This window comes from Pseudophryne corroboree, chromosome 1 (genome assembly GCF_028390025.1).
Source record: "Pseudophryne corroboree isolate aPseCor3 chromosome 1, aPseCor3.hap2, whole genome shotgun sequence".
NCBI lineage: Eukaryota > Metazoa > Chordata > Amphibia > Anura > Myobatrachidae > Pseudophryne > Pseudophryne corroboree.
Window position 1 is genome coordinate 427,637,749 of NC_086444.1, and position 14,457 is coordinate 427,652,205.

A 14,457-nucleotide genomic window follows, 5' to 3' on the forward strand; every position below is an offset into this window, starting at 1 on the left:
TGCATCTCCACTTGTGACGAAATTGGTGTAATTCCGTGGCAACAGGCTACATGCATGTAGGATAACGGTGCCTTGGGCATCCAGAAGGAATTGCAGGCTATTATGAGGTAAGCAGACTGATTACAGAGGAATCTCTCACGCCAGGTATGCAGGTGCACGCTGACAGTGATGATGGCACCTTACACAAGCGGTTGTATAGGGGCAATGTGGCTGCGTAGGTGTTTATTACAAAACGCACAATGCCGTGGCCTAGATGCTCATTGGCCTGTCACTGGTAGAATGCGTGTCTCTTTTGCTGGTCCATTGCAGTGTGCTGGGGGAATTTGTTTGCATTATAAAATAACTGGGTACTGTACCTCAGACAGTGTACATATATGTATATGGTACTAATTTAAACATTAAATATATGTCCCACAAAACATGTTAGTTGTGAAAGATGGGAGATCCAGTCACAAATATATTCTGTAGTCTTTTGTTTGTTTGTCTTTTAAATCTTAAGATGGGTACACACTATATGAACTGTCATTCGATATATTGTTTTGACGCGCATTGGAACAATATATCATACACGTCTTATAGTGTGTACCCCCAATCCATCTTTCCTGGCTATTCATTGAATCGTTCCATTGGATTGTGCCGCCGTAAAGCAGATCATATAGTGGACCTTATTGAAACCCTGTCATAGACGGCCGAAAATAACAAACGAATGATTTTCGGCCGTCTGGGCACGTGCCACGGCCACTATGCAAGTGCCCAATAAATAATTATGCAATCGCACCCCGGAAAGATTTTGACTGACAGGCGACTGGCATCCGGGACCGGTGATGCAGTGTTGGGGGTAGTGTCGCAGGAAGCGCAGGGCATTTCGGGGCCGGCCGATGATGTCACCTGCCTTTCCTGCGATCGGATACATGTTGTGTAGGCAGGGGTCAACCTCTATTTGAGGTTATTGTGATGCGATCGCAACTGAATTGCAAACGCATCGCAGGGTGGCGCCACACATGCTGGGCGGTCTTGCCCTGTGCTGGGTGGCCCCCAGCATGTGATTTTAGTGGTAGCAGATTTTTCTAAGATAACCCCCAGTGTGTACAGTGGTACAATGTATCATTACATCACTTCACTGGGTCGCACCGTTGAATGGTGTGTACCCAGCATTATACAAAGTCTGTTCCTTATCTAGGCACAAACTTTAATACAACTTAGCCTTATTCTTATATTTCCCCCACAGTGCATGTTTATATATTATTTAATAGGGCTCACCACACATGAGATGTGGAACAAGTGCACTTATCTATTATTTTGGTGGGGGAATGGGAGATGTATCTTGGTAAACAATTGTTTTCCCCTAAACTTTCAAGTTGGTATTAAAAATAAAAAAAATAAAAAAAATCAGTTTATTTGAAACTAAAAATGTGCAATCTTTAGTGTGTATCCATTTACCAGTGACCTAAGGTACATTAAAGAGTATGGCAATGGCAAATCCCATAGAGACTACTTTAATGTATACAAGAGAAGACATGCATTCTGCCATACATGAATGTAGTAGGAACCCTGGTACTAAGGACTGTGTGTAGAATAGATGAAATCTTGTGAACTCTCTCTTATACGCCCTACACACTCGGCGATGTGCCGCCGAGCTGCCCGACCGCCGATACGGGCGACCCGGCGGCGGGGGGGCAGTGACGGGGGAGTGAAGTTTCTTCACTCCCCCCGTCACCCGGCTCCGTAGACGTGCAGGCAAATATGGACGAGATCGTCCATATTGGCCTGCATGCACAGCCGACATGGCACCAGCGATGAACGAGCGCGGGGCCGCGCATCGTTCATCGCTGGTGCCTCCACACTGCACGATATGAACGTTATCTCGAGATCGTTCATATCGTGCAGTGATGTCGGCCAGTGTGTAGGGCCAGTTAGAAGCATGAACTCTACAAATGGTAAAGTGAGTTTCTCTCGCAGATTATTTATAACCCTTATGTCTCTGACAGAGTTGAACAGTCACCAACAGGAAGAAAAGTTAAAAAATCAAATACTGAATACTTTGCGCAAGAATACCTATCACTGGCAGCCTTTGAAGTAAGTAACCCTTTACTGTATGGCAAACAGATTCTTCTTCAAGAATAGTTTACAAAGGTGAAGACCGAAACATAACTTATTTCATAGTTTATGTAATGCAAATCTGATGCAAAAACAAAACTGTTAAATTTTGAAGAGATAAATAGCTAAGTTAGCTTAGAGGCCAGTTCTGTCCACTGGATTTAAAACATGGATCATATTAAATAATATTAAATGCAGATGTGTCATGTATGTTTTTCCGAATTCATAAATCGTTTTTATGTCTTTGATGCAGCTACACAAATCAGTTTGGCTTGGTGTATTTGGCCGCACGTTTTGCTGCAGGATTTGCTGCTGTGTCTAGAGTCCTTCAAGAGGTGAGGAAACGTGAAAGCCAAACTTCAGACACATACAGTACACAATCATCTAAGTCAAGAGTGTTCGCTCTCTTTACGTTTACACTAGCACTATTTTGACAAAATGATTTGATTGCCTTCCTGTTAAATTCAGTGTAATTCCATAATTCGTGTAGAATTACAGGTTTCTGTACGTATTACCCCTTTCACACCGCACAACTAACCCAGTTTCGACCCGGTATATTGCCGGGTCAACACGGGTCGTTGTGCGGTGTGAAAGGGGACATGGACGCATTCCCAGGACGCCTGACCCGGTAATTCAACCCAGATTATAAGAAGTGTTATACCCAGGTAATTACCGGGTCAGGCGCAGTGTGTATGGGTTACACGGGTCGTTGAGACCCAGTACCCGTACACTGCATTGGGAGAGGCTGCGCGGAGATTATCTCATCTCACAGCGCCACCTCTGCACCCGACGCCGGCTCCGTCCCTGGATGGCAACCTAATCCAGCATGTTTCCAGGTCTGGATTGCGGTGTGTAGGGTCCAGAGCCGGGTCCTACCCGGGAAGGACACGTTTCCAATTCCCGGGTGGGACGCGGCATTGCGATCTGAAAGCGGCATATATTAGCTGCCTCTATCAGTTATTTTGCCATTGTCTCATTTCTGTGATTTAAAAGGGTCTCCTGTTGCTTTGATAGTTACTCCTTTATGTGTTTCAATATGAGCCTCATTTAGAGAATGTCATAAGTCTATTCGCAGTGTGTAATAAATACTTTGATACAGGGCTTTAAGTGGTCCTGGAGAGGTGGGGGAACTCATCTCCCTCACCAGCCGCGCGCCGAAGGCACGCGTGCCACAGAAGGGGGGGGTGGCCTCACTAGGAAGGGGTGTGGCCACACAACAGTACCCCCAATTCAAAGTAACGCCTCACAGTAGCTCAATCGTATTCACATTGCCCGACATATTAGTGCCCTTTACACACACAATGCCCACAGTAGCAGTGCACCTTACACACACAATCTCAAATTTAGAAAGCGCTAAGCTCTTGTGTGTGTCAGCTGTGCAGCTCCTTAAAAATACACCTCCTCTCAATTGTGCACTGCTGCTTTCAATATTGGGTTTGTTGAGTCCCAATAGTTTAAATATAAATCAAAGAAAAAAGTTGAAAGCGCTGTCCACAATAAAAGAGTTTTTTATTTGATTAAAAAATTATAAAATCACTATTCACATATATCCTTATCAATACTGATCTAAAGGTTTAGACATTGAAACATATTACGAACCATAGCTGTTTTCCAGTGGTACCTATTAGTGAAACAGTTTAAACACAGTGGGTAACTTGCATTAAATTGACACACTCTACATCTAATTATACACTTGTGTTAGATGTCATATACTAATCCACTCAGTGTTTATTCCTTTTTGATGGTTCACTCCTTTAAGCAGCCTCCTATAAACGTAATTGGAAGGGTTAAATGTTCACAGTCCCAGACATATCCGGAGAGATATGTTCACCATGAATCTGAATTATATATCTCCTCCCGCTGGGACATTAATACATCCAAAGCCACAGATTTAGAGCACGCAATGTCAGAATTAAGGAGATAAAGTAGCTACTTTTCTTAGTACAATCCCTTAATTGGCGGCTGTTAATACTGAATAAATTGCCGTTCTGACGGGCGTCCCCGTCTGGTGATAGTTAATTATATACAGTAGAACTGTTTATATATGCATGCTCCACAGTTCATTCGTGAGTTCTTATTCAATAAATGGAGGCCGCATGCACGGCTGATCTCACCCCTGTTCTTATCGGCTACTGCTCCCGCCGGGCGTCCGTGGGTGTCTTAGGCAGCACACGGCTGCTTCTCCTGCACCGAGGCTCTCGCGGACCGCCTCTCCCAGAACAGTACCACAGAAAACTTGCGGTGGTGTGGTCTGTCGGGCTAGTTCGCTCCGGCGGTATCTGTCAGCGGCTGCGCGCTGTTTGCACAGTTCCCGAAATTTTGCCAGGTGTCTTGCCGACAGGGATTTCACAATAAGGTCCACATACACAGGGGACACTCTTGACGCGTTTCTCAGCCGTATGTCTATGGCTGTTTCCTCAGAAGAATGTGCTCCCTTTCCTATTCACTGCTTTTATCCTCAGTGAGATCTCAATCAGTATCTTAATAGGGTCCTTCTGTTCATTAACCCTTTCGCTTTCAGGATCCATTCATATACCTGTAGTTGCTAACCGCAACCTTATAAATATTGATCCTAGAAACCTACACAGTATTAAAACATCTCTAATAAAGGATAGGGTTGTTATTAGAGATGTTTTAATACAATTTATTTTCTCTAACATTTGACCATAGGTCACTGAACAATATGTGTTGGGCTAAAAAGTAGCAGCAAACCCAGCTAGAATGAAAAGTTTTTATGACCGCAAACCCAGTCCAGCCGCTGAGATCTCTTTTCGTCATGTACTCTGGTCACTAGGACCGGTGCAGCGGACGGCAAATATGAAAACAGCAGCGCTTCGGGTATTACTGGCCGGAAAAAAGATTAGTAGCTGTGCTGCTTTCCACGTTAGAGCGGTTGCAGCGCCTTGATATCATAGGACAGAGCAAGGACGCTGCACCACAATCCGTGGATGAGAGCTAGCTGAAAATAGGAAGATTACCGTTCTAAAGGCAGCAGGACTTCTGGACGGAGCAGCGTATGTTGGTTGTAGGACCAGTGATTCTAACTTTCACAAGGCGACATTGCCATGCTGATTCCAGCCGTGCCAAAACGCGTTTTCACCCGTAGGCTTGCTCACTTCACTGCACTAACTGTGTCAAGTTAATGCAAGTTACCCACTGTGTTTAAACTGTTTCACTAATAGGTACCACTGGAAAACAGCTATGGTTCGTAATATGTTTCAATGTCTAAACCTTTAGATCAGTATTGATAAGGATATATGTGAATAGTGATTTTATAATTTTTTAATCAAATAAAAAACTCTTTTATTGTGGACAGCGCTTTCAACTTTTTTCTTTGATTTACACACACAATGCCCACATTAGCAGTGCCACTTACACACACAATGCCCAGAGCAGTTCTCCCCCAACACACACAGTTTTAGATGTGGTTTGCAATGTAGCAGGATATGTTGAACAACCTTTGCTCACCTCTCTTATGTCTTCCATGTGTCCCTTCTTTCCTTTGTCACTTTCCTCATGTGTCCATATCTTCATCCTAGGTAACCCTCTCACTCCCTATATACTCTCCTTTGTGTCTGATCACCTGCATCTTTTTCCCCTTTACTTACCCCCTACACTTCTCCTTCCCTGCTACCCCTACAATCTCTGCTTCTATCTTAACCCCTGCACCTCTCTCCTGTGCCTCACTCCCCTACCTCACCCCCTGCTCCTCTCATTCCCTATCTCACCCGTGTGCCTCACTTACCCATCTCACTCCCTGTGCCTCACTCCATCTCACCCCCTGCTCCACTCATTCCGTTCTACCACTTCAGCCTCTGCTTCTATCTTAACCCCTGCACCTCTCACTCCTGTGCCTCACTTCCCTGCTCCTCTCATTCCCCCATCTCACCTCCTGTGCCTCACTCCCCCATATCACCTCCTGTGCCTCACTCCCCCATATCACCTCCTCTGCCTCACTCCCCAATATCACCTCCTCTGCCTCATTACCCCATATCATCTCCTATGCATCACTCCCCCATATCACCTCCTATGCATCACTCACCCATATCACCTCCTCTGTCTTAGTCCCCCCATATCATCTCCTGTCCATCACTCCTCCTGTTGAGTCCTGTTAGGAGAAAAGTGCTATATAAATAACATTATTATTATTATTATTATTATTATTATTATTATTATCTGAGCTGACCATGCTAGGTGAGTTATACCCCTTTTACACCTGCTCAATATCTCTTGCTATTTGTGGGTTAACCTGGTTCGCTACTCGGGGTGAAAGGTTTAACCCAGGTCCAGTGACCCAGAAAACCAACCCGGTTATCTTATAGGGTTGGTCCCAAGAAGGACCCTGGTTACAGAACAGTGTGAACAGCAGGGTTGCATAAAAATCGGATTTGTAAAAAAAATAATAATATTGGATTTATTTGATTTTAAATCAGTTTTTATTGATTTAAATCATATTTTTGAGATTTAAATAGGATTTCTCTGACGTCCTAGTGGATGCTGGGGACTCCGTAAGGACCATGGGGAATAGCGGCTCCGCAGGAGACTGGGCACAAAAGTAAAGCTTTAGAACTACCTGGTGTGCACTGGCTCCTCCCCCCATGACCCTCCTCCAAGCCTCAGTTAGATTTTTGTGCCCGAACGAGAAGGGTGCACACTAGGTGGCTCTCCTGAGCTGCTTAGTGAAAAGTTTAGTTTTAGGTTTTTTATGTTCAGTGAGACCTGCTGGCAACAGGCTCACTGCATCGAGGGACTAAGGGGAGAAGAAGCGAACTCACCTGCGTGCAGAGTGGATTGGGCTTCTTAGGCTACTGGACATTAGCTCCAGAGGGACCGATCACAGGCCCAGCCATGGATAGGTCCCAGAGCCGCGCCGCCGGCCCCTTTACAGAGCCAGAAGACAGAAGAGGTCCGGAAAATCGGCGGCAGAAGACGTCCTGTCTTCAACAAGGTAGCGCACAGCACTGCAGCTGTGCGCCATTGCTCTCAGCACTACGGTCACTGAGGGTGCAGGGCGCTGGGGGGGGGCGCCCTGAGACGCAATAAAAACACCTTGGATGGCAAAAAAAAATGCATCACATATAGCTCCTGGGCTATATGGATGAATTTAACCCCTGCCAGAATACCCAGAAAAACGGGAGATAAGGCCGCCGAGAAGGGGGCGGAGCCTATCTCCTCAGCACACTGGCGCCATTTTCCCTCACAGCTCCGTTGGAGGGAAGCTCCCTGGCTCTCCCCTGCAGTCACTACACTACAGAAAGGGTTAAAAAAGAGAGGGGGGCACTAATTACGCGCAGTATTAAAAATACAGCAGCTATAAGGGGAAAAACACTTATATAAGGTTATCCCTGTATATATATAGCGCTCTGGTGTGTGCTGGCAAACTCTCCCTCTGTCTCCCCAAAGGGCTAGTGGGGTCCTGTCCTCTATCAGAGCATTCCCTGTGTGTGTGCTGTGTGTCGGTACGTTTGTGTCGACATGTATGAGGAGAAAAATGATGTGGAGACGGAGCAGATTGCCTGTAATAGTGATGTCACCCCCTAGGGGGTCGACACCTGAGTGGATGAACTGTTGGAAGGAATTACGTGACAGTGTCAGCTCTGTATAAAAGACAGTTGTTGACATGAGACAGCCGGCTACTCAGCTTGTGCCTGTCCAGACGTCTCATAGGCCGTCAGGGGCTCTAAAGCGCCCGTTACTTCAGATGGCAGATATAGACGCCGACACGGATACTGACTCCAGTGTCGACGGTGAAGAGACAAATGTGACTTCCAGTAGGGCCACACGTTACATGATTGAGGCAATGAAAAATGTTTTACACATTTCTGATAATACGAGTACCACCAAAAAGGGGTATTATGTTCGGTGAGGAAAAACTACCTGTAGTTTTCCTGAATCTGAGAAATTAAATGAGGTGTGTGATGATGCGTGGGTTTCCCCCGATAACAACTGATAATTTCTAAAATGTTATTGGCATTATATCCTTTCCCGCCAGAGGTTAGGGTGCGTTGGGAAACACCCCCTAGGGTGGATAAAGCGCTCACACGCTTGTAAGAACAAGGGCTCTACCCTCTCCTGAGATGGCCGCCCTTAAGGATCCTGCTGATAGAAAGCAGGAGGGTATCCTAAAATGTATTTACACACATACTGGTGTTATACTGCGACCAGCAATCGCCTCAGCCTGGATGTGCAGTGCTGGGTTGGCGTGGTCGGATTCCCTGACTGAAAATATTGATACCCTAGATAGGGACAGTATATTATTGCCTATAGAGCATTTAAAAGATGCATTTCTATATATGCGTGATGCACAGCGGAATATTTGCCGACTGGCATCAAGTCTAAGTGCGTTGTCCATTTCTGCCAGTAGAGGGTTATGGACACGACAGTGGTCAGGTGATGCGGATTCCAAACGGCATTTGGAAGTATTGCCTTATTAAAGGGAGGAGTTATTTGGGGTCGGTCTTTCAGACCTGGTGGCCACGGCAACAGCTGGGAAATCCACGTTTGTACCCCAGGTCGCCTCTCAACATAAGAAGACGCCGTATTATCAGGCGCAGTCCTTTCGTGGGCAAGCGGGCAAAAGGTTCCTCATTTCTGCCCCGTGACAGAGGGAGAGGAAAAAGGCTGCAGAAATCAGCCAGTTCCCAGGAACAGAAGCCCTCTCCCGCCTCTGCCAAGCCCTCAGTATGACGCTGGGGCTTTACAAGCAGAATCAGGCACGGTGGGGGCCCGTCTCAATGAATTTCAGCGCGCAGTGGGCTCACTCGCAATTAGACCCCTGGATCCTTCAGGTGATATCTCAGGGGTACAAATTGGAATTCGAGACGTCTCCCCCTCGCCGTTTCCTAAAGTCGGCTTTACCGATGTCTCCCTCTGACAGGGAGGCAGTTTTGGAAGCCATTCACAAGCTGTATTCCCAGTAGGTGATAATCAAGGTACCCCTCCTGCAACAGGGAACGGGGTATTATTCCACACTGTTGTGGTACCGAAGCCGGACGGCTCGGTGAGACCGATTCTAAACCTAAAATCTTGAACACTTACATACGGAGGTTCAAATTCAAGATTGAGTCACTCAGAGCAGTGATTGCGAACCTGGAAGAAGGGGACTACATGATGTCTCGGGACATCAAGGATGCTTACCTTCATGTCCCAATTTACCCTTCTCACCAAGGGTACCTCAGGTTTGTGGTACAGAACTGTCACTATCAGTTTCAGACGCTGCCGTATGGATGGTCCACGGCACCCCGGGTCTTTACCAAGGTAATGGCCGAAATGATGATACTCTTCGAAGGAAGAGAATTTTAGTTATCCCTTACTTGGACGATTCCCTGATAAGGGTAAGATCCAGGGAACAGTTGGAGGTCGGTGTAGCACTATCTCAGGTAGTGTTGCGGCAGCACTATTGGATTCTCAATATTCCAAAATCGCAGCTGATTCCGACGACTCGTCTTCTGTTCCTAGGGATGATCCTGGACACAGTCCAGAAAAAGGTGTTTCTCCCGGAGGAGAAAGTCAGGGAGTTATCCGAGCTAGTCGGGAACCTCCTATAACCGAGCCAAGTCTCAGTACATCAATGAAAGGGTTCTGGGAAAAATGGTGGCTTCCTACGAAGCAATCCCATTCGGCAGATTCCACGCAAGAACTTTCCAGTGGGACCTGCTGGACAAATGGTCCGGGTCGCATCTTCAGATGCATCAGCGGATAACCCTGTCACCAAGCACAAGGGTGTCTCTCCTGTGGTGGTTGCAGAGTGCTCATCTTCTAGAGGGCCGCAGATTCGACATTCAGGACTGGGTCCTGGTGACCACGGATGCCAGCCTGCGAGGCTGGGGAGCAGTCACACAGGGAAGGAATTTCCAGAGCTTATGGTCAAGCCTGGAGACATCACTTCACATAAATATCCTGAAGCTAAGGGCCATTTACAATGCTCTAAGCTCAGCAAGACCTCTGCTGCAAGGTCACCCGGAGTTGATCCATTCGGACAACATCACGGCAGTCACCCACGTAAACAGACAGGGTGACACAAGAAGCAGGAGGGCAAGGCAGAAGCTGCAAGGATTCTTCGCTGGGCGGAAAATCATGTGATAGCACTGTCGGCAGTATTCATTCCGGGAGTGGACAACTGGGAAGCAGACTTCCTCAGCAGACACGACCCCCACCCGGGAGAGTGGGGACTTCACCCAGAAGTCTTCCACATGTTTATAAAACTCGACAAGTATTGCACCAGGTCAAGGGACCCTCAGGCAAAAGCTGTAGACGCTCTGGTAACACAGTGGGTGTACCAGTCAGTGTATGTGTTCCCTCCTCTGCCTCTCATACCCAAGGTACTGAGAATTATAAGATGGAGAGGAGTAAGCACTATATTCGTGGCTCCGGATTGGCCAAGAAGGACTTGGTAACCGGAACTTCAAGAGATGCTCACGGAGGATCCGTGGCCTCTACCTCTAAGAAGGGACCTGCTCCAGCAAGGACCCTGTCTGTTCCAAGACTTACCGCGGCTGCGTTTGACGGCATGGCGGTTGAACGCCGGATCCTGAAGGAGAAAGGCATTCCGGATGAAGTCATTCCTTTCCTGATCAAAGCCAGGAAAGATATAACCGCAAAACATTATCACCGCATTTGGCGAAAATATGTTGCGTGGTGCGAGGCCAGTAAGGCCCCGACGGAGGAATTTTCAACTAGGTCGATTCCTACATTTCCTGCAAACAGGAGTGTCTATGGGCCTGAAATGGGGGTCCATTAAGGTTCAAATTTCGGCCCTGTCAATTTTCTTCCAAAAAGAACTAGCTTCAGTCCCTGAAGTGCAGACGTTTGTGAAAGGGGTACTGTATATACAGCCTCCTTTTGTGCCTCCAGTGGCACCTTGGGATCTAAATGTAGTTTTTGGGTTCCAAAAGTCACATTGGTTTGAACCACTTAAATATGTGGAGTTAAAATATCTCACATGGAAAGTGGTCATGCTGTTGGCCCTGGCCTGGGCCAGGTGCGTGTCAGAATTGGCGGCTTTATCCTGTAAAAGCCCTCATCTGATTTTCCATTCGGACAGGGCGGAATTGAGGACTTGTCCTCAGTTTCTCCCTAAGGTGGTTTTCAGCGTTTCACCTGAATCAACCTATTGTGGTGCCTGCGGCTACTAGGGACTTGGAGGACTCCAAGTTGCTAGACGTTGTCAGGGCCCTGGAAATATAGGTTTCCAGGACGGCTGGAGTCAGAAAATCTGACTCGTTGTTTATTCTGTATGCACCCAACAAGCTGGGTGCTCCTGCTTCTAAGCAGACTATTGCTCGTTGGATTTGTAGTACAATTCAGCTTGCACATTCTGTGGCAGGCCTGCCACAGCCAAAATCTGTAAAAGCCCATTCCACAAGGAAGGTGGGCTCATCTTGGGCGGCTGCCCGAGGGGTCTCGGCTTTACAACTTTTCCGAGCAGCTACTTGGTCAGGAGCAAATATGTTTGTAAAATTCTACAAATTTGATACCCTGGCTGAGGAGGACCTGGAGTTCTCTCATTTGGTGCTGCAGAGTCATCCGCACTCTCCCGCCCGTTTGGGAGCTTTGGTATAATCCCCATGGTCCTTACGGAGTCCCCAGCATCCACTAGGACGTCAGAGAAAATAAGAATTTACTTACCGATAATTCTATTTCTCGTAGTCCGTAGTGGATGCTGGGCGCCCATCCCAAGTGCGGATTGTCTGCAATACTGGTACATAGTTATTGTTACCAAAAAAAATCGGGTTATTGCTGTAGTGAGCCATCTTTTCTAGAGGCTCCTCTGTTATCATGCTGTTAACTGGGTTTAGATCACAAGTTATATGGTGTGATTGGTGTGGCTGGTATGAGTCTTACCCGGGATTCAAAATCCTTCCTTATTGTGTACGCTCGTCCGGGCACAGTATCCTAACTGAGGCTTGGAGGAGGGTCATGGGGGGAGGAGCCAGTGCACACCAGGTAGTTCTAAAGCTTTACTTTTGTGCCCAGTCTCCTGCGGAGCCGCTATTCCCCATGGTCCTTACGGAGTCCCCAGCATCCACTACGGACTACGAGAAATAGAATTATCGGTAAGTAAATTCTTATTTTTTTGTATAAAACATTTTTTTAATGTAAACTTTAATTTTAGATGTTTACACCTTGTTTTAGTAATACATGAACAATTTTTGAAGTGATTACAGTAACAAAATGAACACCGTACCAGAATAAATACACTAAACCGTTGCATCAAGAAGTACAATTAGGCTCTGTATTTCACTCAATCAGTTGTTTGAGCCTGAGTCACACATGTACATGTCTTTGTCCATGTGCTCACGTTTGTCCTCAACAGAAAAGGCTCTGTATCATGCAACCAGCTTAGCTACTTTTTCATTTCCCAATCTGTTGCGTGTTTTGGATTGTACAAAACCGTATGTTGAAAAAATCCTTTCAATTCCTGCACTTGATGAAACTGTGGTGAACATCTGCTTCACAAGATTTACTGCAGAAGTGTCTAACTGAAGTTGAGCTGCGTAGGACATCCACCAGGCTAGAGGAGATACTTGGTGTAAAGTGTCCACTTCAAACATGTATGGTGCAAATGGTTTCATGTGTGCACTGAAGTTGATGATGACCGGCATAACTTGATGATTATTGACATGAGCAAACGCTATAGCAGTCTCAATTTCAGCAGGACTAAGCTTTTTTCCCCCTGTACGTAGGATCAAGTAGATTAGCCAGCGAGTGGACATCTGTGAGTGCAATTTTAGCTTTTACCATCTTTACTTCATTGCTGTGGTGTCCAATCTCTTCAAGATCATCTAACAGCTTCTTCCACACTTGTACGACCTCACTGATTGTGCAGTTGCGTTTTTGTGCACGATCCAGGGCTACAGCTACAGGTTTCAATCAAGCCAAATAATCTACATCTCTCCGCTTAATACCAAAGTTATTAACTTTGTTAATACAGGTTGAGTATCCCTTATCCAAAATCCCACATTTTTGGGTCTCCTACTGAGATAATGTCATATATATTATGTGTATATATAGATATATTATATAGATATATAATATACATATACAGGTTGAGTATCCCATATCCAAATATTCCGAAATACGGCCTTTTTTGAGTGAGACTGAGATAGTGAAACCTTTGTTTTTTGATGGCTCAATGTATACAAACTTTGTTTAATACATAAAGTTATTAAAAATATTGTATTAAATTACCTTCAGGCTGTGTGTATAAGGTATATATGAAACATAAATGAATTGTGTGAATGTAGACACACTTTGTTTAATGCACAAAGTTATAAAAAATATTTGGCTAAAATAACCTTCAGGCTGTGTGTATAAGGTGTATATGAAACATAAATGCATTCTGTGTTTAGATTTAGGTTCCATCACCATGATATCTCATTATGGTATGCAATTATTCCAAAATACGGAAAAATCCCATATCCAAAATACCTCTGGTCCCAAGCATTTTGGATAAGGGATTCTCAACCTGTATTTGTGTTATTATCTCAGTAGGGGAACCAAAAATGTGGGATACTCAACCTGTAATGTCTTGTGGGATTTCACCTTTGTTTTCATCACATTCTCTAACAAGAATGGGCCAGTTTTTCAGAAAGGACTCCAAACAGTCTGCCATAGTATTTCACCGTACGTCACTTGGTAGTATATACTTGGTAGAATTTCCTATACACCATCCATTATTCTCCCCAACTGAGCTAAAAATAAAAAAAAAAGGACTGCCCCCACCTACACGTCTATCTCTTTCTAAGCAAAAGTTGCAGGTTTTTAACGTTTTGATTTAAATCATGATTTAATAATTTGATTTAAATCGTGCAACCCTGGTGAACAGGTAAGTCGGGTTGTCCATCCCAGGTCCCGTTCACTGTATAGGTAGAGTGGCAGTCCAGGTGCTTGGAGAGGATGTCATCTCAAAGCTCCAGCAATATCCCGGGTCCAGCCTGCGGTGTAAACGGGTTTCATGCTGCTGTGACACGGCTTGAAACTCATGTTCAATTACGCGGGCTGGAACTGGAAACGCGGTATAAAAGGGGTATTACTTTGATTTGCCAGGCTCACATTGGAGTTGGACATCCTGTTCCTGAAATTGTGACTACACATTCTATCAGATGGTTTAAAGCCTCCAAAGCAGCACGTCATCGGCCTAAGTTTATCAGCTATTTCGGTTGCCACCTAGTCATCAGTGCACAAGTTCACCAAGGGGGTGATTCAGACCTGATTTCTGGGCTGCTAAAATTGTTGTCCTGCGATCAGATATTCTCCGCCAAAGGGGAGTGTATATTCGCCGTGCAAGTGTGCGATCGCATGTGTACGCCGAGCTACAAAAACAAAAACTCAGTCAGCGGACAGCTGCAAATCCATTCG

General features: G+C 45.7%; 1 protein-coding gene across 2 annotated transcripts in view; it reads left to right on the plus strand.

The window, feature by feature from the left end:
* Positions 1-14,457, plus strand: part of METTL17 (methyltransferase like 17) — a 71,413-nt gene that overhangs the window by 34,751 nt on the left and 22,205 nt on the right. For both annotated transcript variants that reach the window (XM_063913454.1, XM_063913455.1), the window contains exons 4-5: positions 1,989-2,076; positions 2,351-2,432. In XM_063913454.1, coding sequence (XP_063769524.1) covers positions 1,989-2,076; positions 2,351-2,432 — 170 coding nt within the window. The remainder of the gene's footprint in view (positions 1-1,988; positions 2,077-2,350; positions 2,433-14,457) is intronic.